Source organism: Cynocephalus volans, chromosome 15 (assembly GCF_027409185.1).
Source record: "Cynocephalus volans isolate mCynVol1 chromosome 15, mCynVol1.pri, whole genome shotgun sequence".
NCBI classification, from domain to species: domain Eukaryota; kingdom Metazoa; phylum Chordata; class Mammalia; order Dermoptera; family Cynocephalidae; genus Cynocephalus; species Cynocephalus volans.
The window spans coordinates 74,461,484-74,489,330 of record NC_084474.1 but is presented as its reverse complement, the minus strand read 5'-3'; the positions used below and the strand labels follow the sequence as shown (position 1 = coordinate 74,489,330).

The following is a 27,847-nucleotide window of genomic DNA, read 5'->3' as shown; positions in this document are numbered from 1 at the left end:
TTTTAAAAAAACAGGTGAGAAAACTGAGTTCCTAAATCAGAATGTTAGTTGGTGTCAGAGAATGGACTAGAAACTAGGTCTCTCAATTCTCTGTCTATATTCTTTCTCTGGTCTGTTGTTTAATAAAATATATTTCATTAATAATCCGTAGCAATGCTAGGATTACTGACAAGTCCTACTTATATCCTGGACAATTGGTAGAACCTAAAGTAAAATTAAGAGCCATGCACTTTTTTTTTTTTTTTGACCGGTAAGTGGATCGCAACCCTCGGCACGGTGTGGTCCGCACCACACTCAGCCAGTGAACAGATCAGCCATCCCTATATAGGATCCGAACCCACAGCCTCTGCGCTCCCAGTGCCGCACTCTCCCGAGTGAGCCACAGGGCCGGCCCAAGAGCCATGAATTTTAAGAAAGGTTCCAGGCAAGAGACAAGGTAATGCCTGATTAGCCTGTATACAGGGAAATTTTGAGAAGAGATGCATATTTTTTCTTCCAGCTTTCCCATCTCATGATCACTGCTGTTCATAATGTCATACTGTCAACTGAATTATGCACACTGTACACACTGATTTTAATTGCCATTTAAAATGCCTTTAAAATGATTACACTATGATTTGCCATTGAAACAAAGAGTTACTTTGTAAGTTAGAAAGAAATTTAATCAGAGTAGCAGGGTATTTATTTGATATTAGTGAAGTAAGTATTTATTGTTCAATGAATGATTACAATTCCCTGTTTTCTTACAAAACAATAACCAAATACTTTATGGGTCCTAACAAAGAAAAATACCCATAAGATGATGAAGCTTTTTTGTTTTGTTTTGTAACTAGGAAATAGACAAAATACTGCCTCTATCACACACCAGGCAATGCCAATGAAAGCAGGAGAAGCTGCCAAATCTCTTGGAATAGATGAAAGAAATTTCAAAGAAACAAGAGACTGGTGTGACCAAACAATTGTCACAGTATGCCAACAGAGTTTAATTTATTGTTTAAGAAAACAGTGCATTTATAATCAATGGCATCTCACACTCCAGGACAGGGTAGATAAGTGAAAAAACAAACAAGCCAACACTGGGTGTATTTCATTTTGCCTTAAGAGACATTGAATTTCACCTGAGCAGTTAACATATTTTTTCTAAATATTCCTTTATATCATAGTGGAGACCTCGGGGATTCTTAAAGCCCATAGCAACATAGGAAAAGAGAACTTTCTTTGCAGGTTCATTTTTATTTTAAAATTTCACTTGAATTTCATTTCTACTCTATAATCTACAATGAACATAAATAAGTCCCTCACATTATACACCCAAATCTTCTTGACTCATGGTGCTCACCTTCTACAACTCTGTTAGTCTGATCTCAATGTTCCCAGCTTAAAGAGCATAAATTTACAGTAAAGAAAACTGAGTCACTGCTAGATTTATTTGTTTGTTTATGGGGAAGGTAGGTAGAAGAGGAAAAGAGAACTACTTCTTTACAATGAATAAGAATCTGATAATATTGTATATGTACAAATTAATAAATAAAGCTCTGTGTAGACTTAGGCCCATCAGAAAACAGTGCTCAAATAAGTCTTAATTTAATATTTTGGTAAATTATCATAAAGAACATATTCTTTACAAATTCCATAAATTTATGTATATCATTAAAATTTTTCTACAGTAAACTACAAACAGCAGGAAAGAAAAAGTAGGGAGATGGGACTCAAAATAAACAACACTAAACTAAAGCATTTGGGGACAAAAATCTGAGATATTGTTATATGATGGCTACTTCAGTCAGCATATAAAATGGAATTATTATAGCTTATTTTATTCAAATCAGTGTTTCAATGAGTTTATAGGGGTGAAGATACAAAAAAGAACAACAACAAAAAAAAACACGTGTGTCCTGGAGTATTTTGGCCATAAAGCAAAGAAAATGTTAATACTAGTATATTTTCTCAGTAGTGAACACTATTTTTCATCATAATAATACAAACAATGTTAACTGGTTTCAATTTTCAGATTCAAATTAAAGGCAAAATATCTGAAATGTTAATTAGGTTCCTTAAATAGATTAAGAGGTCCTAAAATTATCAAACAAAAAGGGGGAGATACTGCTTTATAGCTAATGAAATACGAAATAGAAGTTTAAATACATTTTTAAAAACACAAAAGCAAATAGCAGAAAACTCAGATTGAGAAGGGGAACCAAATCTTCATTTTTCATAGCAGAGAATCAATAATATTTTATATGAAGACATGTATTAATCAAATTTTTATACAGTAGAACAAAGAAGCTCCCACTTAAATTTGATTAAGGTAAACTTAGTACAAATAAAGAGTAAAATTTTTATAATGAATTGCACAAAAGAATATATAGCTAAAAATGTAAATAGTTCAAATTAAAAGGTTTAGTTAAATTCAAGGCTATTTGGGGAACATTGCTAACCTTTTGATGTTAAGGAGAGAACGATAATTCTCTCAACTAGAAATAAAAAGCTGGGACAAGTGGCATTTCTTATCTTTTTACAATTCAGCAGATATATATGAGTTGTCTTATCTGTTGTTCACAAAACAATTTAAAATTCTTATCTGAACCACTTAGATTCAAATTAGCATTTCATATAGGACTTTCAGAAATTATTCATTATTGGATGTTGTACTTCCTTTTACTTATTTCAAAGTCCTCATATTCTTTCTTCAACTGTTTTTTTCACACAGATGTTTAATTTTGTTCCATGTATCAATATTTTGTTCCTTGTTATTGTTTACTATTGCTTTGTATAGATAAACCACAGTAATTTATCTGTTCTCCTACTGATATACTTTCAGGCTATTTCCAGTTTGGGGGCTATTATGAATAAAATTGCTATGTACATTCTTTTACAAATCTTTTTTATGAAGCTAGGCTTTCATTTCTCTTAGGAAAATATCCAGCACTGGAACTGCTGGGCCATAGAATATAAGTATGCTTAGTTTTATAAGGATCTGCCAGATTCTTTTCTGAAGCAGGTAAAATCATTTTATACTGCCACCAACAGTGTATGAGTTCTGATTGTTCTACATACTTGCCAATATTTATCAGTCTTTTTAATTTTAAGCATTCTAGTGGCTTCACAGAATTTCATTTTATGGATGTATTATAATTTAACCAAGGTTCTAGAGATAAACATTATTTCCATTGTTTCTTATTTTAAATAACACCATGAAAAATACCCTGCATAATAACTCTCAGTGTACATCACTAATTTCTGCATTAAGCTGAATGAATCAACCAGATGTCATACACACTTGCATAGCTTTTGTAGTAAATTACTGAACAGCCTTCCAGAAAGGCTATACTCCTAATTTATACTTCTATAAGCTGGGCTGCTCATGTTCCTTCACCAACCAATACCACTGGTACTATATTCAAAATGACCGGCAATTTTTTGAGTGCAAGGTGCTTTCACTATTGTTTCAACTTATATTTTTTTGTTGGTTAGTGAAGAAAAACAGCTTTTGATGTGTATTGATCATTTGTATTTCTTCTTTGATAAATAAATGGTTCAAGATTTTGCCAACTCTTCCATAGGGGTATCTGTCTTATTTTCTTGCAGGTTTGTAAGCATTCTTTATTATAAGGGAAATTTACCTTCTCATTTATGTTAAAAATATTTTCCCCAGTTAACTCTTACTTTTAATCTTTTTTTGTTGTTGTTGATTACTGACATCACTATTCTAAAACGAAGACAAATCTATCATTCTTCTGTTTTTCGTTTTTTTCCTTTGAGTAAAAAAGCCTTTCCTACTTTTAGAACAGATTTTCTCCTACATTATATACTACTTCTTTACCTTTACCATTTTTCACTTTTAATTCTTAGTACATCTGGGATTTATTTCGATATAAACTAAGAAGTTAAGCCAACTTATTTTTATTTGAATACTTAATGTTCTATTATCTACTGAATGTTTTATCTTTTGCCTTCTGATTTGAAATTCTATCAGATCAAATTCCTCTGTATTCTCACTTTTTCCCTTGTACTCTCTATTCAATTCCAGTTCCCACACTGTAATCATAACAGCTTTATAAAAAAGTTTTCTGAGGCCGACCCCGCGGCGCACTCGGGAGAGTGCAGCGCTGGGGCAGCGACGCTCCCGCTGCGGGTTCGGATCCTATATAGGAATGGCCGGTGCGCTCACTGGCTGAGTACCGGTCACGAAAAAGACAAAAAAAAAAAAAAGTTTTCTGGTTGTATAATAAAATTTATCTCATTCTTTAAACAAAAGGAAGGTTTCTTACCAGATAAATTATAGAATTATTATATCAAAAAGTTCAAAATTGATAACAATTATATTAAATATTCACATTTATTTTAGAAAAATTAACACCTCTATAACATGGAATCTTCCCAAAGAGAAACTAGGTATGTTTCTCCCTAAGAAATCAACATGGCTTTTTGTCCCTTATTTTTTGCAATTTTTTTCATTCTACATTTCTTGCTAAGGTTATTTCTAATATTTATGGTTTTATTTGCTATTTTGAATGGGATATTTCTCAATTTGTTTGAAATGGCTGACTTAGAGGAAAACTAGTGCTTTTAATACATATTTTATCATTGGCCACTTTACATATTCTCCTATTACTTCTAAAAGTCTTTCAGAAGAAAGACTCTGCAAAGCAAAGTCTCTTCTCTGCAAAACAAAACAAAAACTTACTTTGGTTTCCTTTGCAAAACACATACTCGTTTTAGACTCTAGCTTTCCTTACTTTAATTTATTGGCTAGAACATACAGAACAATGGTTTCAAAAAACAGTGGTAGCAGCAGGTATGTTCTTCTTACACCTGACTTCAATGAGAAGTTTGATTTTATGACTAAAAATAAAGTAAGTAAATATTTCGCCTCATGTCAAACTTTCCATAAGTATTCTTTAGGTGAACTATATTATTTAAACAGCAAGGAACCTGAACATTCCTAGAATGACTTGCTGTGTGTTCTTCCACATTTTCTTATTTGCACCAACATCCACTCGATGTTCCTAAGCTAGACACTAAAGAAATTCTTGTCATCTCCTTCTTTCTCATCCCTGACATCTAACTGGTCTCTTAAGTTTCTTAGATAGCTCCTAAGTTTGTAATGTTCTTCCTATTTTCACTATACTTATATTATTTTAGTCCCTTAACATCTCTTGCTTAAATACTTCAATTCTATTTATCAAATAACAGTGAGATTTCTTTCAATGGCAGAAACCTAAACATATAATTAAAAGCATTTTTTTAAAAAAAGGTGTTTTATCACCTCAAAAACAAAATTCAGTAATGATCTTCAGGACTTCATGATTTGGTCTCTTTGTACACTAAGTACAAAGTGACACTAAGTACAAAATGACAATGCTTATTCAAAGACAACAACATTATTTCCTCTTTCGAGAATCTGTACCTCTATAAAAAGTAAAGTCCTTTCCTATTTTCGTTTATGGAAAATCAATATAAAAATAATGCTTTGCTTTAAGAATGTGAAACATTTTTGCAAAATGAATCATCAAGATCTTGAAAATGTATGGTAAAATATATTATCAACATCTTCCATTTTCCTGTCCTTGTGAAAATGAGAGATGTGAACCTGACCTTAGAAACTGCTATCTTTAAGCAAGAGAATCCCTTAAAAATGTTATTCAAAATGGTCAATCAAAATTCTATAAAAATGTACACATAATTAACATGTTAAGAATGGGTACACATTTCATCTAATAGTTTCTGAACAATTGCAATGTAATTAGTGACCAGGAAATATTAATGTGACCCGTAGTGGAAATACACATTTAAAACATAGGCACTAAAATAATATCAGTTAAAATATCTAGTAACTAGTAATACAATGTTTTAATCCTATAAAACTGACTATTCATCAAATAACTTTTTTCTTCAATAGAAGACAAATTATTTGTGTATATAGCGCTTTGTTTTTTGACGTTTTTGACATAATTTCTCTTTGATTCTGTCTCAATTTATATCATTTTATCACAGTCACTCTTCGTACTCACATGAGAAAAGCTACAGCAACAACATGCAGAAAAGTAAAGTGTAAATAGAAACTTACTCAATTCCATGATAATGACAAACTGAGGCTTTTTCAAAAGGTAAGACCCGAAGTTTCCGAGGACTAAGTTCTGGTGTCACAACAAAAGTCTTTTCTCTGAAACAAAAAATTTTTCATTTGTATGTAAGGTTTATTTTTTAAGAAACAAATCTGGCTTCCTCTTCTACAACTGAATTTTATAGGGGATAAAAGCTAGGGTACACCAGAAAGCATAAGAAAGAAATGAAGCAAGGTTAGGCCTAGCGGTTACATTTCCTGTGCCTCAAGTTTTTGAAGTTATGATGTTACCTATTGCACAAAACTATTCCAAGAAATGGATCGAGAATGAAAAATGAGAAAGGATTTGTAATGAAAATTCAGGAAGCAGTACTATTTCTAAAAGAAATTATTCCTAAATATTATTATATGCTTATATATTATTATATATTTTTTAGGAATAATACTAATCATTATCTTTAAAAGATACACATTTAGTTAAATCCTTTTTTGCAAGAGAATAATTAAAGCCTACTTGAATCTTTGGTAACAAAAGAAGTATTTATTTCTTACTATAACATATGTGGAACCCAGATCTTTCTTTGCCTGAAAATGTAGTCATCTTGACATGTACTTTAAGAGTCAAAAACTTTTTAAATGTCAGAAGGTATAGAGACATACTGCTGACTTCAGTTCTTTTTCTGAAGTAGGTTTTCAATAAACAGATACATTAGAACTAATCATATGTCAAGCTTACATAAAATATTTATGCTCCACTCCTTCCACAACTAGACCTGCAGGGGTACATCAAAATCTGGGGAAGAAGGAGGTCACTGCAATTAGATTAAGATCTCTGGGTTACTCTGATACGTGCCTCTCTTCTCTGCCTGAGTTAGGAACCACTGTCCTGTGTAACAGACTGAGGTCCTGAAGCTCACAACTTGTTAGATGGGAGTAAGAGAATTATGCAGCAGTGGTCTTCACACAGTTAATAGGCAGAATGAAATACCTGGGGCTTGAATTCAGAAGAGCTGGAAATAGTATGTAGAGTACTAAGAACAAATTTGCCATCACATTTTCCCCCTATGGCATTAGTAAGGAAAATTGCCCTTCTGCCACAGAAAATTATCTAGAATACTATAATAAGCATTTGAAATTATTACATTAAAATGTAAAACATATGCCAATTAATGAATCCCAAAAAAAAGACTTTATATTCTAATGCATCCATTTAAAGTCTTCAACAAAAAGTAATTTGCAATGACCCCAGTATTTTGATGAGTGACGATTAAAATGAGTAATTTTGTAATATATAACTCTTTAGGTTTCTAGCATTTTACTTCTTTCCTTTATCATGTTTTCTCCCATTTCTCATTTCAGTCCCTCTCAGCAATTTTACCTATTTTTGTTTAATTTCCCTCACAACTTGCTCTTTCTAAAAGAAAAAAAAACCATTTTAATAAATATGTGTTCTGTCAATGTTTATTATTTCCTTGGTACATACATAGGAGTCACGCTTTGTTTAATTTAATACAGCATTTTGGATGACTCCTTGCACAGGAGACATTTACTAAGAGCACTTAGGTTCCTGATTCATTGCCATGAAAGCTCATCCTTCAACTTTACAGTTAATACAAGATACAAGAATACTCCATAGAAAGGTTCACATTACGTTTTGATTCTATTTTTCCGCGAACTTTTTGAAGTACCATTATACATTTGATAATGATGCAGTTCTTTACTAGCATCAAAGAATCATATCAAACTTTACTAAATAAATCACCTAGAAACTACAGAAAGAATTAACTATCTCTCTCCTACAGTACATCTAGAAAGACATTCTAGTCAAAAAGAGTACAACCTTTATAAATAAATAATTCAATTTGGCAAACCCATCTGATTCCACCAGTTTGTGCTTATAATTTGAAAAGACAGTAATTCAATAACTAAATAGATGAAAATGTGTACTACTTCTTCACTTTCTTGATTCCCACAAAAAAAAAGTTATTTATCTCAAAGCTATGAGAAAAGGAAAATTACTCCAAAATTATACAATTTTTATGTCACCTACTTCAGAAAAAGAACTGAAGTCAGCAGTAAGTCTCTATCACTAAGATCATTAAGTAATTAAGACTCAGCGTTATTAAGGTCCTTAAGTTTTCAAAGTTGCTCCCATGTCTCTCTCTCTCTCTAGTGAACACACACATAAAGGCAATAATGCTATAACAATATTTTTGAGATATAACTACCTACAAATAAACCTTTTCTGAAATTCATCCTTAAAATCAATATTTAGGGCTGGCCAGTTAGCTCATCTGGTTGGAGTGTGATGCTGATAACACAAAAGTGAAGGGTTCAAGACCTGTACTGGCCAGCCACAAAAAAAATAAAAATAAAAAAAGAAAAGAAAAGAAATTTTAAAAAATAAAATAAATAAAAATCAATATTTACCACAGTATAATTCAAAACAGGCTTTGTAAAAGTGATCAAAGTAATCTATAATTTTTAAAGTTCTTTGGAAGGTTTTCAAAATAATGAATAAACAAAAAGAAATTGAACCAATGAGCAAATTATTCAATTCTCAGAAGTATTTGATGTCACAATTTTACCTGTAATTCAGTCAACTTCAGCAACATCCAGCATTTATTAACTAATAACTTAGTGCAAGTTATTTCAGAAGTCAAATTAGTTGTAAATTATTCATACAGACTCTAAGTTTTTATTTGGCAATGTTATAGTTTCAAAAGCATTTTTATTACACTTTCCCATTCTCTTCAGTTGAAAGGGTGTGAGTTTTCCTACTATGAAGTATGACTGACAATGCTCAAGTCAAGTAGTGACAAAATCAAAACTAGAGAGTAACATAGAAAAGAGAATTTTTTCAAAAATGTTCTAGTCAAATTCTAATTTTTTCTTAAAAAGTTAGACAAATAGACAAAATAGAAGCTGTTTACTTCTATAAGGAATATGCTGAGGTTGCTTTTATTATTCCTGTTTCCCTTTCAATACCACAAAACAGCAGGACATTTGGCTGAGATAAAATGTGAAGATTACGGCCAGCTGAGATCAAACTTATGAATTTTGCTCTAGTAGCACAGATAATCAATTAATTAAGGAAATGAGATACAATGCTATTTAAAAATGATTTCTTAGAATTAAGTGGAAATTTTAAGTTTATAACTTACCCTTTTTGAATCTGTAAAGGCTGAAGTTCTCCAACTGGTAATCCATCTGAGGTAAAGTATTTCAATAATTCTTTAGCATCTAGTAATGTGATTGAATCCCTTGGACCCTCTTTGTGGCCCAGCAACTGTTCAGATGAACAGGGTAATGAACCAGTTCTGGAAAAATATTGTTATGTAGATTTATTAAAGGGGAATTTGAATTCACTATAGTCAGAAAAAGGTGATGTGAGCAGAAATCAGAAAAATACCGAAAGAAAACTGAAGAATTATGCATTTAGGAAAGAAAATGAAGTAAAATCTTTGCAAATCATTTAGTTTCCAAACTATATTTTTAAAAAATCTGTAAATCACAATGAAACTTGTAGTTACCATGTTAACAATTCTATGTTACATTATTTATAAATGATAGTATATGAAGTTACCAATTCTATAAAATTTAAATCTAAACTCTCTTATATGTTCTAAAACCCCACAATATTATAAATTTTTGAAGACAGGGACTGAATGTTCCAATTTTCTATGAACTTGAAAGATTACTTGAAGCACAACCATGAAATGAGACAGTAATCAGAAATCTCTCCAAGGACTCTTCTAGCCATGATTATGACATTATGAATAAGCACTGAATCATTATTATACCTGAAATATATATAGGACTTTATACTTTTCAAACTACTTTACATATAATATATTACCAATCCTCACAAACTTCCTTGAAAAAGATGAAATAGGTCATATCTCAAAATGAGGTAACACCTAAAAATACGTACTTTGTAAAGTGAAAATCAGCACACCAAGCCTAAAAAACAATAATTATTCCTATTTTTTCCAGGGTGACACAGGTATTTAAAATGAGAGTTAGAACTGTACTGACTGCAAACTAGGTACTATTTCTACCCTATCACTTTATAAACCAAAAAAGCTCACAGAAGCTTTAAAAACTGGAAAGATGAAAATACTTTAGCTTCAGAGAATGCTAAAAGTTTATTAGGCACCGAATCACAGATCACCACAGCATAAATAAAATCTTTCAATACCTATACAGAAAATTAATTTCTTAACTTTACACTAATTCAGCCATTCCTAATAATTATATTACTCAAATTATGCATTTTTACTGATAATGACATGAGTAATATATTGACATTACAGTTTTGGACTTATAATTGTATACATTAAGGATCAGCAATAAATTGACAGTGCCTCTTTCCCCTTCCTATTTCCTGTATTTTTAAATTGGAAATATAAATCTAATAAAAATAGTCAAACAAAAAAACTCTCAAATATTTTCTTTGAACTTTATTCTACAGAAGGGCAGGAACTGCATTATGAGTTTAATTTCTATATAGCTACTGTCTACTAGTGACTCACAAAAGTTTCTTAATGAGTATTACTCTCAATCATTTTACAGGCTAGATGCAACGGGAAACGTATAATTTGCATTTATATAGAACTCTGGGCACAAGGACATCAAAGCAATTTAAAAGCCAAGTTTGTGATAAATTGCACTACCAAGATATATCTTAGGTTAAAAAAAAATAACACTGACAAACACCTTATTTTGTTTAGTGTTTTCAAGCTTACAAAGTATTTTTACATAGATTATCTCATTAAATTTTCACAACTTTGAAACAGAACTAAAATTTTTATCCCCATCTTAAAGATAAGGCAACACAAGTCACACAACAGGTGACTGGGAGTGTCTAAAACCAAATTCCTACAACTTCTGAATTTCACTATATAATGATCCTTTTATTCTCTAGTTAAATCTGTTTTAACACACAACAAATTCTGAAAATGTGCAACAAAAGTTTTGCTCCCAACCAAGCATTTCATGGTATCTTCCCATAAGTATCTATCCAGCATTTACTTTGTAAATATCATTATGAGGTACTAGAAAAAGTTCACTATAATTTATTGACCCATAATCACTACTTGTAATAAACTCTATAGGTATGACTTAAAGTAGGAGAAAAAAGGTGAGGAGAGTGAAAGGAGATAAATATACCAATGTAGAATGAAGTAAAAAGAGTTGCAGTATTATAAAAAGCTTAAGTAAAAGGTAGTATTTGACCTGGACCTCAAACGACAAGCTTCTAGATAAAAATGGTAGATTAAACATACACATTATGCTCTCCACCTGAACAAATTAAAATCACAATGTTGAAACACCAGAGATTAAATTCACAATATGGTTGAGAAAACGAAGAAGGAAAAAACAGTGGACCAGAGAATGCAATGATTTCAAGAAGGGATAAACCAGAGGAGCAAAATCCTCAGCAAAAACTAGGGAAAAATCTACAAAATAGGTAGAATTAATTCTACCTAGCCACAGTGAGACTCTAAATTGGGGGTCAGACAGCGGCAATGGGCACAAATCAAGCTGATGAATATTAAGAACCGTACTTAAAACAGTTATGCAAGTACCACCTTCCTATACCCCACCTCACCTTCTGCTTTTAACTCAAGTTAAAAACAGAAAAACTGCTCTCTGGAGACAGAACCATGAGGCCTGTCCCACTGTCAGTGGTGACAGCCCAGAATAAAGCCCCCCTAATTTAGTGCTAGATGAAGCAGGCTGCTTGCCTGCCGATACCCTAAAGTGTGCCCTAATGTGAAGCCTGCCAGGCATGCTCTACCCTGCACTCCATCCCCCAACATTAATACAGGTGAGAGCAAGTGGGGAACAGAGCTACACATACAGAGAGAAAACACATGCCAAATACCTATATAAAGCAATGTTGCCCTAAGTTCTTAGCTATGATCAAGCAATCAAGGACCACCAGACACTAGAGAAAAACTACACATAAGAGAAAAGCACCAGAGGAATAAATAAAACAGTTGCAAAGGAAAATGAGATCACTCAAGGAAAAGAGTGATCTTTTCCTTAAAGCAAATTCTAATTCATATCCTTATAGTATCATCTCAAATCTTATTATTAGTAGAAGAATGGGTTGCTATGAAAAAATAGGGTAGAAGAACAAGAAAAAATTATTACAAATTTAACATACGGCTACCCAAAATTTTAACAGAAAAGATGAATGCAAAGGTAAGTACTCTAGAACACAGATCAGAAAACATGGAGAGATTTTTGAGAGAAAAATCAAATTTGAATTAAAAAAGAAAATCAATACAGGATATTTAATTAAAACAGGTATTTAGTAAAAACATATTTCAGAGAGAAAAGAATAAAAGAAAATGCAGGAAAGAAGAAATAATAGAATTGAAGAAATTATTGTAGAAATAATAGAATATTTCCCAGAGCCAAAAAAAGACAAAAGTCTTGAGACTAAAACATTCTACACATGGCCTCATGTAATTTCAGAACATTAAAGAAAATAGAAAATTCTACAAGTTTTAGATACAGAATAAAATATTCAGAAACAAAAATCGATCTGCATTGAACTTCTCTTTAAGATATAAGATCCAAAAAAAGTACAGAACTAATCAAGAAATGTTATCAAAAGAAATACCAGGATAATAGCTGTGCAGGTGGAAAGGGTCTGTCCAAGTTAGAGTAGGAAATGAGAGAGAAACAAGAAAAATACTTTACTAAGAAGAAAAATAATTGTCTATTGCAAGTAACCTAAGGGTTAGAGATAGAGGGAGGATAAAAAGGGAAGAAAAACAGGGGTGTTAATTTGCTCATCTTTCACAGTAGAAAGTTAAAGATACCATCCAAAATAAGCAATAAATTGAAGTTCTTCTGTTGGTAACCTTTCCTTTTCTCACTGTTCTTTCTTGACTGTCTTCTTCCACCTAACTTATATACCTATCTATTCCCCTCATGGTTTCACCAAGTGACCTCAGCCACTATCACGTATTTAAAAACCCCTTCTGATGATAACTCCAAATTGAGTTCCAGGTCTCTCCTCCAATCCACTTGACACAGGCACTTAGATAATTCATAGATCAAACTTAGCATCCCTAAGACAGAATTTTTTATTTTTCTCCCCAAAGCTGTCCTCACCGCAATTTTCCCATCAATCTCCTCCATAAGAACACCACTCACCCAGTTAAAGCAGAAATCTAAATTATTTTGAATGCCTCTCCTTCCTTCTTTATATCCAGTCTATCACAGGAAGTTTTTCCAATTTACCACCAACATATATATCAAATTTGTTCCCCACTACTACTACTATAGTTTGAGACCACAGTTATCTCTCACTTAGCCTACAAAAAAGGCTACCTAACTGATCTCTCTGCATCTTAACTCTCCTTCCTGCAATCTATTTTCCACAAATGAGCAACATTTTTGCAAAATCAAATCCTATCATTCTTCGATATAAAATACTTCAAAACTTTACCCATGCACTTAAAATAAAATCCACACTCTGTGTGGTGACCTATTAGGTCCTATATGACTGAATGTGCTTCACCCATTCATTCATTAGGTCACAGTTCAAATGTAACTTCCAAGAGCTCTCCTGATCATCCACCTCATTTAAGTTAGCACCACTTCCCTCCCCATAACAAATAAAATTACTCTCCCTCAGTACTTTATTTCATTCACTACACATAGTAGTTTGCAATTATTCTATTTACTTGTCCGGTTACTGGTTTTCTTGTGACTCCATCCTATTAAAAGGTAATGGATTAGAAGAATCAATATCATCAAAATGACCATACGACCCAAAGTGATCTACAGATTTCAATGCAATCGCCATCAAACTACCAATGATATATTCCACAGAAATAGAAAAAACAATTAAAACATTTATATGGAACAACAAGAGACCAGAAGCAATCCTGAGCAAAAAGAACAAAGTGGGAGATATCCACACACCTTGACTTTAAAATATACTACAAAGCTATAGTAATGAAAACAGCATAGTATTGGCACAAAAACAGACGCATAGACCAATCGAACAGCATAGAGAATTCTGAAATAAATTCATGTACCTACAGCCAGCTGATTTCTGACAATGGAGCCAAGAAAATTACATTGCAGAAAGGACAGTCTTCAATAAATGGTGCTGGGAAAATTCTTTTGCATATGCAAAAGAATGAAAACTAGACCCCTATCTTTCACCATACACCAAAAATCAACTCAAAAGGGATTAAAGACTTAAATGTAAGAACAGAGACTATAAAACTTCCAGAAGAAAACATAGGGGAAATACTTCAGGACAGAGTCTTGGCAAAGATTTTATTAATAATACTTCCAAAGCACAGGGAACAAAAGCAAAAATTACAAATGGGATTATAGTAAACTAAAAAGCTTCTGCACAGCAAAGGAAACAATCAACAAAGCAAGAAGATAACCTGCAGAATAGGAGAAAATATTTGCAAATTATGCATCCCACAAGGGATTAATAACCAGAATATACAAAGAACTCAAACAACTGAATAGTAAAAAAAATCTAATTAAAAAATGTGCAAAGGAACTGAATAGACGTTTTTGAAAAGAAGACATACAAATGGCCAAAAGGTATATGAAAAAATGCTCAACATCATTTCATCAGAGAAATGCAAATCAAAACCACAACGTGATATTATCAACAAGAAAATAAATGCTGGTGAGGATGTGGAGAAAGGGGAACTCTTCTACATTTCTGGTGGGAATGTAAGTTAGTACAGCTGTTATGGAAAACAGTTTGGAGATTTCTCATACAACTACAGATAGAACTACCATATGACCCAGCAATCCCACTACCGAGTATACATATCCAAAGGAATGAAAATCAACATGTAGAAGCGATACCTGTACTCACAAGTTTATCACAGCTCTATTCACAGTAGCCAAGAGTTACAACCAACCTAAATGTCCTTCTACAGATGACTGGATAAAGAAAACATGATGTGTGTGTGTGTGTATACACGTGTGTGTGTGTGTGTGTGTGTGTGTGTGTGTGTGTGTGTATGCGCAATGGAATACTGCTCAGCCATTAAAAAAGAATGAAATTTTGCCATTTACAGCAACATGGATGAGCTTGGAGAAAATCATGTTAAGTGAAATAAGCCAGGCACAGAAAGAGAAATACCACATTTCTCACTTACATGTAGAAGCTAAAAAAGTTGATCTCATAGAAGTAGAGAGCAGAATTAGTGGTTACTAGAGATTGGTAAGGGAAAGAGGGAGGAGGAGATGAGGAGAGGTTGTCAGTGTATATAAAACTGTAGAGAGATAGGAAGAATATGATCTTGTGTTCTATTAATACAGGGAGATTACTATTAACAACAACGTACTATGGATCTTTGAATAGCTAGTCAGGATGATGTTGACTGTTCCTAACACAAAGAAATGACAAATGTTTGAGTTGATGGATATACTAAGCACCCTGATATGTCTATGGCATACAGTATCCAAATAACGTATTGTACTCCATAAATATACAATTACCATGAGTCAATTAAGAAAAATATCCCATACTGGCCAGCTGACAAAAAAGAAAAAGCCAGCTGATTAGCTCACTTGGTTGGAGAGTGGTGTTGTAAGACCAAGGCCAAGGGTTTGGATCCCCACACTGGCCAGATGCCAAAAAAAAAAAAAAAAACAAGAAAGAAAGAAAAACAAATTGAAAAGAGATAAAAGATGGAGAAATAAGAGAGTAGAATAGAGCTTATCAGAGGCAAGAAAGAGGAGTGGGGAGAGAGGAAAGGTTGGTAGACTGGTACAAAGTTACAAAGTTACAGTTAGATGAGAAGAATAATTTCTGGTGCTCTAGGATGACAAGAGCTAATAAAATTGTATTGTATATTTCAGGATAGCCAGAAAAGAGGACCTTGAATATTATAACCATATAGAAATGATAAATGTTTATGTGATAGATATGCTCACTATTCTGATTAGATCATTATGCAATATATGCATGTATTGAAACAACAAACTGTACCTCACAAACATGTACAATGAAAAAAATTTTTTTAAAAAGTAAGCTCTAAGAGAGAGGCAGTGCATAGCTTGTTTTTCCTCATATCCCGAGTGCCTGACACATAGTTGGTGCTCAATAAATATCTGTTGACATACATGAAAAAAGTTATAGCAGTCATAAAATGATACAAACAGAGAAGTTAAAAATAAAAATGTGATTCATAACATTTGGGAGGAGAGCAAGGAAAGAGAGCTAAATTTCTCCTCTTTTATTTCATCACTTACCAATTATTTTCAGCGCGCATACTATGTACTGAACCAAAAAGTCAAAAACAAATAAAAATAAACCCTGCCTTGTGGAGTCAGTTAATAGGTACCATATAAACATATATGAATGTAAAACAGAAACAGTTTAAAGTGGCTCAAATGAAGAGAGTACTTCATTTTCCATGATCCTGTATTAAGTTTACTGTATATATTTATATACTTGTGTATGTCTACGAACATGGTCTGGAAAGCTATAAGCCAGAGTGGTCACTGTGATTATATACACCTGGAAAATGTCAGTGAAAGGCAGAGAAAGATGAGCATTTCCCTTTTAAAAGATATACTACTCTATTGATTATCTACTTATGGCAAGCATGTATTTCTTTTACAATAAAACTATATAAACTACTTTAATCTCATGAACCTAATTTACAGATTAAGAAAAAAGTTTTCATTTAAAAATAGTGACCTACAGCATGCTTTACTACATATTCAAATATTACCTCATTTTTTCTTTAGCTTTTTCAAAAGTTTCCAAATTTTGAAGAACATGCTTTTCTGGCCATTCCAGAGGATTGGTTTCCATCACACTTGAATAATCAGGTTCCACTGGACTGGCATCTAAAGAGAAAGAAACACACAAAAGTACTGAAAAGTATTAACATACTGAATTTTGCTATATAGAAATGTATATATATAGACATACATACACTGTATATCTCTCTCTGTGTTTGTGTGTGTGTGTTTGTAAAAATACATGTTGGATTAGTTATACAATATGTACCATAGGCATTTATTAAGGAACTCTCCAATAGCCTCAACTGTGTAAAGTGCCTTAGAAAACTTTGATGAACATGAAAACAAACCATCTCCTCATAATAAAAGTTGTGAGCTAGACAGAATTCAGAACTGAACTAGCATTATTAGGACTCATGTGGAATAAAAGCATAAATTTGATATTTCTAGTAAAATTAGTTCTAAATGAAAAGGAGGCAAGTCTGTAGAGAATATATTGGATATGCTATGTGATTTTCATATGAGAAACAGAAATTAGCACAAGTATCCTGAAAATGTTCCACAATTTCTAAAAAGACATTATCTCATTCTCACAAGTGCAGTAATAAAATAATAAATAACTTATGATGCTCTCAAGTAAAGGTTACTTTAGAAATAATTCTCACGTATCTATTAATGTAAGATGCCCTAACGTACATATCTTCAAATTACTAATATTAAATATTATTTTTCTACTAATAAAATATTATATGTAAGGGCGTGCTTCTCTTTCTAGCTAATATGCTGCAGTGAACTAATGGTGAGATTGCTGGTAACACTGGGGTTCTCAAAGAAAACCTAAAGGGACAGCTTTGATTCTCATTAGAAGGTATTAACACATCCAAACTATTTTAACACTGGCAGAATTACTAAATGTACTACTTTTTGGTTTCCAGAACTTTATAGTTTAAAAAATTATTTTGAACTATTACACACCATTCTAATAAATTGACTGAAAATTACTGGACATTATCTGTTTGACAAACCATCAACACCAACAAAAATACCCATTTTATATTTGGTGGGGGCAAGCCTTACAAAATAATCATTTGGCAAATAAATGTTTAAACAAACATAAAAAAAAAATAAATGCAAATGGAAGACAATTGCATGTTATTTTCCGTTTACTTATTAAACTATTTACTCTCAAATATTTTAAAATATTTTCAATGCCTGTGTTGGACTGCCCTCACTGAACACCATGCAAATACACTACTTCCCATTTCTTAATAAGGGTAGAGAAATACTGACTATTTTATAGGGTAAAGAATTTTATAATGAAATAATATACTTCTTAGTGTTAACAGATTTTGCACTAAAAGTGTAAGGAAAAAAATCATTAGCTGTTCTGTACAGCTGTATGCTGTGAGTCCATAAAATGATTCAAGCTATCTTAAAAAAAAGTAAACATTAAATTATTCCTAAATATTACAATACAACCCACATAAATATAAAGACATAAGCTCAGTATTAAAAAATGGGTAGATAAACTTTCACATGTGTCATGTTTTGGGGGAATAATTTAATATAATTCTTACAGTAAAATAAAACATAATATTTTATTTATGTGGCAGTCAAGACACTGGGCTATGCCAAGAATCAAAAATCACAAAAGTGTTTTGAATAATTATTTTTCCCCCCAATTCGACAACATTAAGGAAATTATAAGCAATAGCTGCTATTTCTTAGTTCTCTACTGAGTTTGAGAGTCTGTGATAGGTGCTCAATAAATTAATAGTCTTTGATGCATGAAAAGCCTGAAAGGTATTCATTATTATCACCATTTTACAGATAAGAAAACAGAATAGGTGACAGAGCAATTATCTAAATCTAAACCCACATCTCTGAGACTTGGAAGCTAGTTACGTTTGCATTATGACACAATTATGCGATATCTGCTCACTAAATGGAACGTTATATACTGATTTAAAACTTATGAAAGAATTATGTAGGATTATATGAAAATGCTTATGAGGAAGTAAATAAAAATTTAGGTTCCAATAAAATACATATATTAAGAAAAGATTTTTAAAATGTAAGCTGAAAATGGTTTTTGCATTTTCTTTTCCTTTGCTGCACTTTTGTAATGTTCTTTACTACAATTATATTGCGCATAAATATCTATTTTTAAATAATAAATGAATCTAACAGTTGAATTTAAAAAAAAAAAAAGTCACAAAAAAGCTGTCTGAGAAACCCAGAAAACTGCTTTAAAAAAAAAAGTGTTTTACTTTACAGGAGAAAAAAAGAAATAGAAACAAAATAGTAAGGAAGTAGGAAAAAGTAACCTACACAATCACAAATCACAGCAAACAAAAAGTTAGTAATATCACTGATGACAATATGTGGTTAATGAATATAGTAGCCATTATAACCTTACATACCTAAATATGAATGAATCACAAAGAAAAGGTTATATTATAATTGGTATAGTCTGTTTAATAAAGCAAGAATTATAAACACATTCTTTTTATAGAAGACTTTTTAAAATGTATGAAATAATAAAATTATGATCTTATAGAATTAGAAAACTCATTTTATGCAGAGTGTTTATGTGCCCCAATGGTCCCAGGTAAAGGAAATAGGTATTGTATCTTGAGTTCACATATGACATTGTGAAAGTATTTAGCAACCTTGTAACAATGAGTAAATCAAACGGTTAGATTAAGACATTTTTTATATATGGACTTGTTACTTGTTACACATGCTAGAGTTTTTACAAAAAAAATGAGCAGATCAAATAACTTTACCAATTGCTGATAACTTCTAATGTGCATGGTTGCAGATAAGGGGTCAGAATATAAAACATGATTGATTTTATTATTTCTTTTGTTATGAAATTTACATGTAGATGTACTTGTTCAAATCAAAGCAACAAAAAAATGTTAAAAATCACAACTTTATTCTTAGAAGTCATGTTCACACGTGTAACTTGTCAAATTTCAGTTCAGGTTCTAAAAATCTTCAGAGTTCCTTTCATCTGTTCAATAATTACTTTGGTGAGATCTTAATCTTATGTGCCAGGTACTATAGTAGGCTCTGGGGACACATGGGAAAGCAAGCAGGCATGTTCCTTACTCTTAGAGGACACAGGGTTTAAAAAGAAGACAGGTATTTAATAAATAATTATGTAAAGAGTACATAATTTTAAAATGTGATAAATAATTTGAAGAAAAACTATAGGGAGTGAGTACAATAAGAAACAATTTAAACTGAGAAAGGTCTGAGAAAACCTCTTTGAGAAAGTGACATGTAAATTGAGATCTGAAGAATGACTATCAGTTCATAGGTAAAGGTTGGGAGAAAAGGATTCCAGACAGAGGACATTGCATATGTAAAGTTCCTGAAGTGGAAACTTTTTTGTCCAAAGAACAAAAAGACTTTCCATGGTCACAAGGAAACAGAAATGTGACAATGGAGGGCTACAATAAGCACAAGGCCAGATATCACTTAAAAATTTTATGAGCCATTTAAGAACGATGCACTCTATGAGCATTTGGAAGCAAAGTTTGAGCAAAAGGAGCAACATGGTCTGACTTACATTTTAAGATGAGTACTCCCATAGGCTTAATTCGTTAACAGTGTCCTAGAACTTGAGTCTGTACAGTTAACTCTACGATACATTTCCTTAAACTTATATAAAAGCTCTAGTAATTATTTGAGCTCTTCCTTTCAACCCATACCTCCTGTACAAATCCTCTGGAAAGCCAGCCTCTCTCAATCTGTTTGCTTTTTTTTCTTACCTCACGGCTCTGGGTGTATTGCTTCTTCTACCTGGAAAACTCTATCTTCAGTCTATCTAGATCTTTTTTTTTTTTTTTTAATTATTATTATTATTTTTTTTTTTTTGTCTTTTTTCGTGACCGGCACTCAGCCAGTGAGTGAGTGCACCGGCCATTCCTATATAGGATCCGAACCCTCGGCGGGAGCGTCGCCGCGCTCCCAGCGCTGCACTCTCCAGAGTGCGCCACGGGCTCGGCCCAGTCTATCTAGATCTTATGCATCACTCAACACCTATCTCAAGTCCCTTAGGTCCTAACAAACCTTCTATGACTATTCTACCCTAGTTATAGTCCTCTCCTCTAAATTCATATTTAGTTATTTAACCAAAAAACATATACCACTTACTTCATACCAGGAAATATTTTAAGCAACTTACAAATAACTAATTTAATGTTTATAACAACTTGTCATCTGTAATTTAAAGGAAAAAAAACAACCTTAGGCTCAAAGAGGTCAGAAAACATGCCCTGGGTCACATAGCAAGCACACTGCAGAGGTGGTATTCAACCTTGCTAGTCATAGTGGATTGAATTACGTCCCCTCAAAACTCCCCGAAACTTGAATTGTGTCCCCCAAGTTTTATGTATTAGAAACTTAGCCCCCACTGTGACTGTTAAGAGGGTGGGAAATCCTATTGTGGTAATCAAAAGATGGAGCCTTGAAGAGGTGATTGGATTGTAGGTCCATGCCTAGTGAATGGATTAAAAATGGTCGTCAGGGGCCTGGTTCAAAGGATTTTAAAAGAGGAGGAGAGTCTTTCTCTCTCTCTGCTCTCTGTGCTTCCACCATCTTGCAATGTGATACCCCTGGGTCACTTTTGCCACCACCAGATGGCCTTTAGACTTCCCAGCCTCAGAAACGGTAAGCAATAAATTTTGTTTTCTTTATAAATCATCCAGTCTCAAGTATTTCTATTATAGCAACACAAAACGGACTAATACACTAGTGTTGCTGCAGAGTTCAGGCTGTAACTATGGAGCTGTGTACTCTCACTTATTGAAAATGTCCCCCATTTACAAGTAACCTAACAACATATCCAGCATCCTTCAGATTACTCTGCACTACTATTTAACTTTGGTACTGATAAGTAACGATTATGATGATAATCAAATGACAGCTAACACTTTTCTGACACTTTTGTGTTTTAAATATTTCAACTCATTTAATCCTCAGAATAACATTAGTAAGTGGGTTATATTTTTATTCCCATTTTAAACACGAGGAAATAAAGGCATGGAGAGGTTAAATAACTACCCAAAGACATTCAGCTAACAAGTGAGAAACTGGGATTTGAATCCTGACAGCCTAGCTACAGAGCCTACGCTTTTAAACTTTTTATATGCTCTTTTTATATGTTGCTTTTCACATAGGTCATATGTTTGTTGAAAGCCAAGGACAAAGATTTTTACTTCTTTGTGTATCTTCACAATGTCAAACACAGAAAAGGCACTCAACTGAAACATTATTGTTAGCTTGATTCAGTGGTCATTTTCTCATTAAGCTAAGCAATAAAAATGATTCTCACAGAATAAAAACAAAAAATTGCCGTGTACATTTAAGACTGTGTCAGGCAAACTTCGTATACTTATTAGATTTTCAAAAGATTCACTCTATTCATATTCATTACAACAATGGAAGCCAGGAAAATAGAAAGAAATCCAATTAAATATAGAAATGATTTCCTGCTCCTTCATTGAAATTTGGTGATTATTCCTGCTCTAATGAATGATAAATGTAAAGCATTTTATATGTAGTTTTACCTGCATTAAATTTACTGGGTAGCTTTTATTCTCCTCACTTTATGAGGTTTGGGGAAGGAGAAGAAACATAAGCTTAATAGAAATCCACCCATTCTAGCTTAGTAAAACTAATAAGAGGGATCACCTTAAAATGCCTCTCCTGCTCAAAAACAATTATACTGAACATGTCTAATGAAAGAAGTTATCAGAAAGTTTGAAGTCTTTAAATGATGAGAAACACAGCTCATCATATATACATACATAATTGTATACATAAATATATATCATTTAAATTTATAAACTACATTTTGATTCCACCAAAACATTTTATAAGTTTTAATGATAAATAATAATTGTCATAGATGTCATACACAAAAAAAGTAAAATTAATAAGAAACTTACCATTTAGCATATTGGAGGTTTTAATTCTGTCTGCCTGTTTTAGATTTATTTTAGGAATAATAGCATCAAAATTAACTAAAAAGTGTTCCGCTGCAAATATTAACAGACTTTTGAGTTCATCAACAGAAATCGCTTCAGGCTGCTTTGCCAATTTTCTCCTCTCTGTAAGTCAAATCAATACAATTAACGGTATGACTGTTACTTTAAAGTCTCTCTAGAGCTCATCTACTACTTTTATGGAAAATATTTTCAAAAGTAAAACACATAAATTTCCCCAGTAAATCAACACTCCTATATAGGCCTGCTTTCATTTTAATCCCAAACTCATTCTATGAAGCAAACATCATCCTGATACCAAAACCAGGTAAAGATATAACCAAAAAAGAAAACTACAGGCCAATATCCTTGATGAATATAGATGCAAAAATCCTCACTAAATTACTAGCAAACAGAATACAGCAACACATACGTAAAATTATTCATCACGATCAAGTGGGATTCATCCCAGGGATGCAAGGTTGGTTCAACATACGCAAATCAATAAATGTGATACACCATATTAATAAACTCAAACACAAGGACCATATGATCATCTCTATAGATGCTGAAAAAGCATTTGATAAAGTTCAGCACTCATTCATGACAAAGACCCTCTATAAGTTAGGTATAGAGGGAAAGTATCTCAACATAATTAAAGCCATATATGCCAAACCCACAGCCAATATCATCCTGAATGGGGAAAAGCTGAAAGCTTTTCCTTTAAGAACAGGAACTAGACAAGGATGTCCACTCTCACCACTCTTATTCAACATAGTGTTGGAAGTACTAGCCAGAGCAATCAGAGAAGAGAAGGAAATAAAGGGCATCCAGATTGGAAAAGATGAAGTCAAACTGTCCCTGTTTGCAGATGACATGATCCTATATATCGAACAGCCTAAAACCTCTACAAAAAAACTGCTGGAATTGATAAATGATTTCAGCACAGTAGCAGGATACAAAATCAACACACAAAAATCAGTAGCATTTCTTTTCTCCAATAGTGAACATGCAGAAAGAGAAGTCAAGAAAGCCTGCCCATTTACAATAGCCACCAAAAAAATAAAATATTTAGGAATTGAGTTAACCAAGGAGGTGAAAAATCTCTATAATGAGAATTACAAACCACTGCTGAGAGAAATTAGAGAGGATACAAGAAGATGGAAAGATATCCCATGCTCTTGGATTGGAAGAATCAACATAGTGAAAATGTCCATACTACCCAAAGTGATATACAAATTCAATGCAATCCCCATCAAAATTCCAAAGACATTTTTCTCAGAAATGGAAAAAACTATCCAGACATTTATATGGAACAATAAAAGACCACGCATAGCCAAAGCAATGCTGAGCAAAAAAAATAAAGCTGGAGGCATAACACTACCTGACTTTAAGCTATACTACAAAGCTATAATAACCAAAACAGTATGGTACTGGCATAAAAACAGACACACTGACCAATGGAATAGAATAGAGAATCCAGAAATCAACCCACACACTTACTGTCAGCTGATCTTTGACAAAGGCACCAAGCCTATTCAGTGGCGAAGGGACTGCCTCTTCAGCAAATGGTGCTGGGATAACTGGATATCGATATGCAGGAGAATGAAACTAGATCCATACCTCTCGCCGTATACTAAAATCAACTCAAAATGGATTAAGGATTTAAATATACACCCTGAAACAATAAAACTTCTTAAAGAAAACATAGGAGAAACACTTCAGGAAATAGGACTGGACACAGACTTCATGAATACGACCCCAAAAGCACGGGCAACCAAAGGAAAAATAAACAAATGGGATTATATCAAACTAAAAAGCTTCTGCACAGCAAAAGAAACAATTAAAAGAGTTAAAAGACAACCAACAGAGTGGGAGAAAATATTTGCAAAATATATATCTGACAAAGGATTAATATCCAGAATATATAAGGAACTCAAACAACTGTACAAGAAGAAAACAAGCAACCCAATTAAAAAATGGGCAAAAGAGCTAAGTAGGCATTTCTCTAAGGAAGATATACAAATGGCCAACAGACATATGAAAAAATGCTCAACATCACTCAGCATCCGGGAAATGCAAATCAAAACCACATTGAGATACCATCTAACCCCAGTTAGGATGGCTAAAATCCAAAAGACTATGAATGATAAATGCTGGCGAGGCTGCGGAGAAAAAGGAACTCTCATACATTGTTGGTGGGACTGCAAAATGGTGCAGCCTCTATGGAAAATGGTATGGAGGTTCCTCAAACAATTGCAGATAGATCTACCATACGACCCAGCTATCCCACTGTTGGGTATATACCCAGAGGAATGGAAATCATCAAGTCGAAGGTATACCTGTTTCCCAATGTTTATCGCAGCACTCTTTACAATAGCCAAGAGTTGGAACCAGCCCAAATGCCCATCATCGGATGAGTGGATACGGAAAATGTGGTACATCTACACAATGGAATACTACTCAGCTATAAAAACGAATGAAATACTGCCATTTGCAACAACATGGATGGACCTTGAGAGAATTATATTAAGTGAAACAAGTCAGGCACAGAAAGAGAAATACCACATGTTCTCACTTATTGGTGGGAGCTAAAAATTAATATATAAATTCACACACACACACACACACACACACACACACACACACACACACACAAACCGGGGGGGGGAGGGGGAAGAAGATATAACAACCACAATTATTTGAAGTTGATACGACAAGCAAACAGAAAGGACATTGTTGGGGGGGAGGGGGGAGGGAGAAGGGAGGGAGGTTTTGGTGATGGGGAGCAATAATCAGCCACAATGTATATCGACAAAATAAAATTAAAAAAAAAAAAAAAAAAAAAACTAAGGGATTAAATAAAAGTCTACATACTGAAAGTTCAGACTCCAAGCCCCGCCTCCAGAAAGCTAGCAGCTACAAACGTCCCACTGGAGAGATCAAAGGATTCTCCTTTTGAAAAACCGAATGCTCTCAGAGAAAAGAGCTTTGGATGGAGGAAGGGTTAGGAGCTCAGGATTAAAATGTTGAATTGTCACCACAACACTCAAAGTGAAGCTTGCCAGATATTATATTAGAAGTAGACATATAAAACTTTCAGTTTAAAAGAGGATGAACAGAAAAGAATCTCCAACATTTAAGGAAAGGTGCTGAGGGGAGAGGAAGCTCTTCATTTACCTGGCCTTATGTTTATACGTGTAAAGACTTCGATTCAGCTCCCCCTCCCTCCCTGCACTCACTGAGTTAGTCATGAACTAGGCATGTTCTGATCAGACTCTTCCTCTCTGACTTTCATTTGAGCAAGCAAATCTTCAAGATGTATGCTCACTGCAATGTGGTAAGGGAAATTCCCCTGCAGGGCTGATCTGCAGTTACCCAGCTCTGATAGCCATTCAGTGGCTAAGTTCAATTTGGGTATATGTATAAGAAAGCCAACCTGGTCAGAGATCTAAAAAGCTCTGTCCGTCAGTCCAGCTTTCATCTGTAATTTATCTCCATCTGAATGTTTCTTAGGTTTATTTCTCAATTGCTTCCAACTTTGGGAGGGGAAGTGGATATTATTTACTGGGACTCCCAAAGTAAAAAAAGGTCCAGGATAGAAAAGAGAAACTAAAGCAAACAAAGAGAAAAAAGGAGTCCAGCAGAAACAAAAACACTGAAGGCAACAAAAGAACATGTGCTATAATTATCTCATAGAAATAAGAGAAGCTACTGTACCCACAAGTACAGGATGCTTTGATAAAGGAACAATTACTAAACAAGAAAGGACTATCTAAAATTAAGCACGAGAGCTCAAATTTTTAAAATTCCATAAAAGGGCTACAAAATAAAATGGAAGATATGCCCTAGAAACTAGAATAAAAAGATAACAATATAGAAATAGAAAAAGAAATTAGGCATTTTGTCTAGAAAAGTCAATATATAACTAATAAGAGTTCTAGAAAGAAAGAGAAGAGAAAATGAGAGGAAGGAAATTATTAAAGAGATAAGTCAAGAAAAATTTTCAGAATTTCCATCGAAATGGCCTATCAAGTACACAGCTCAAAAAACTAGAGTTGGGTGCACACATTATGATTCACAGTAAAGCTTCCAGAGATAAACCTTCTGGAGATAAAAGTTTCCAGAAAGGAGATAAAGCCAAACAAACCAAAAACATATCACCACAAAGGATAAGAACACTACAAGTATTAGACTTCTCAACAGGAACATAGTGAATTAGAAGGTAATTAGCAATGTCTTAAACATTCTGAGGGTAAATAATTTTCAATCTAGAATTCTATATAAACTATCCAGCTAGTAAAGATATTTTCAGACATGCAACAACTCAAAAAATTTATACCCCATGAACTCAAGAAGCTACTGGATATGCTCCAACCAAACAGGGAATAATCCAGGAAAAAGGAGGATAAGAGATTTAGGAAAAAGGAGATTCTAAAAAAAGAGAAGAGGAAAGAGAAATATTCAGGATGTCAGCAGGTCTAAGAAGGAATCGGTCCACAATAAAACAAAATATGAAAGACCCTGGGAAAAAAATAATAGAGAAATAAAAAGGAACTAACTGATGTGTTTTAACATACAATAAATGTTAAAAAGAGTATGGTAGAAATGTTAGAGCCTCTGGAAAAATATAACAATATTTTATACAGAAGAGTAAGCAAATTAAAAATGAGGCCATTTGATCATTATTATTTATTACATAGCTCAGCAGTAAACTTATCTACATAGTTATAATAGTGTTAAAACGAATCACTGATTTAACCAGAATTCATAACTTCACTGTAAGGGGTCGAAAGGGAAAGTGCAGATGATCAGGGAAAGTGAAGTCTTTATTTTCCATAGTTAGATGTTAATATAATGCCTGAAATTGGTAAATCAAGAAATAGCAGCAACATACATTATTTAAAAAACTAGAGGAAATGCCAGGAGAACCAGCTAGAAGAGCTGAGGATAGCTGCTTATGGAGACAGGGGCTGAAAGATGGAGAGAAGATGGGAGGGTATTGATGTTTTTTTCCATT

At 33.1% G+C, this 27,847-nt stretch overlaps 1 protein-coding gene across 1 annotated transcript in view; it reads right to left on the bottom strand.

The window, feature by feature from the left end:
* The window catches only part of MTBP (MDM2 binding protein), an 82,809-nt gene that overhangs the window by 8,706 nt on the left and 46,256 nt on the right, over positions 1-27,847 (bottom strand). The window contains exons 14-17 of the mRNA XM_063079857.1: positions 22,792-22,953; positions 16,816-16,933; positions 9,232-9,387; positions 6,071-6,166 (exon numbers count right to left, since the gene is read on the bottom strand). Coding sequence (XP_062935927.1) covers positions 6,071-6,166; positions 9,232-9,387; positions 16,816-16,933; positions 22,792-22,953 — 532 coding nt within the window. The remainder of the gene's footprint in view (positions 1-6,070; positions 6,167-9,231; positions 9,388-16,815; positions 16,934-22,791; positions 22,954-27,847) is intronic.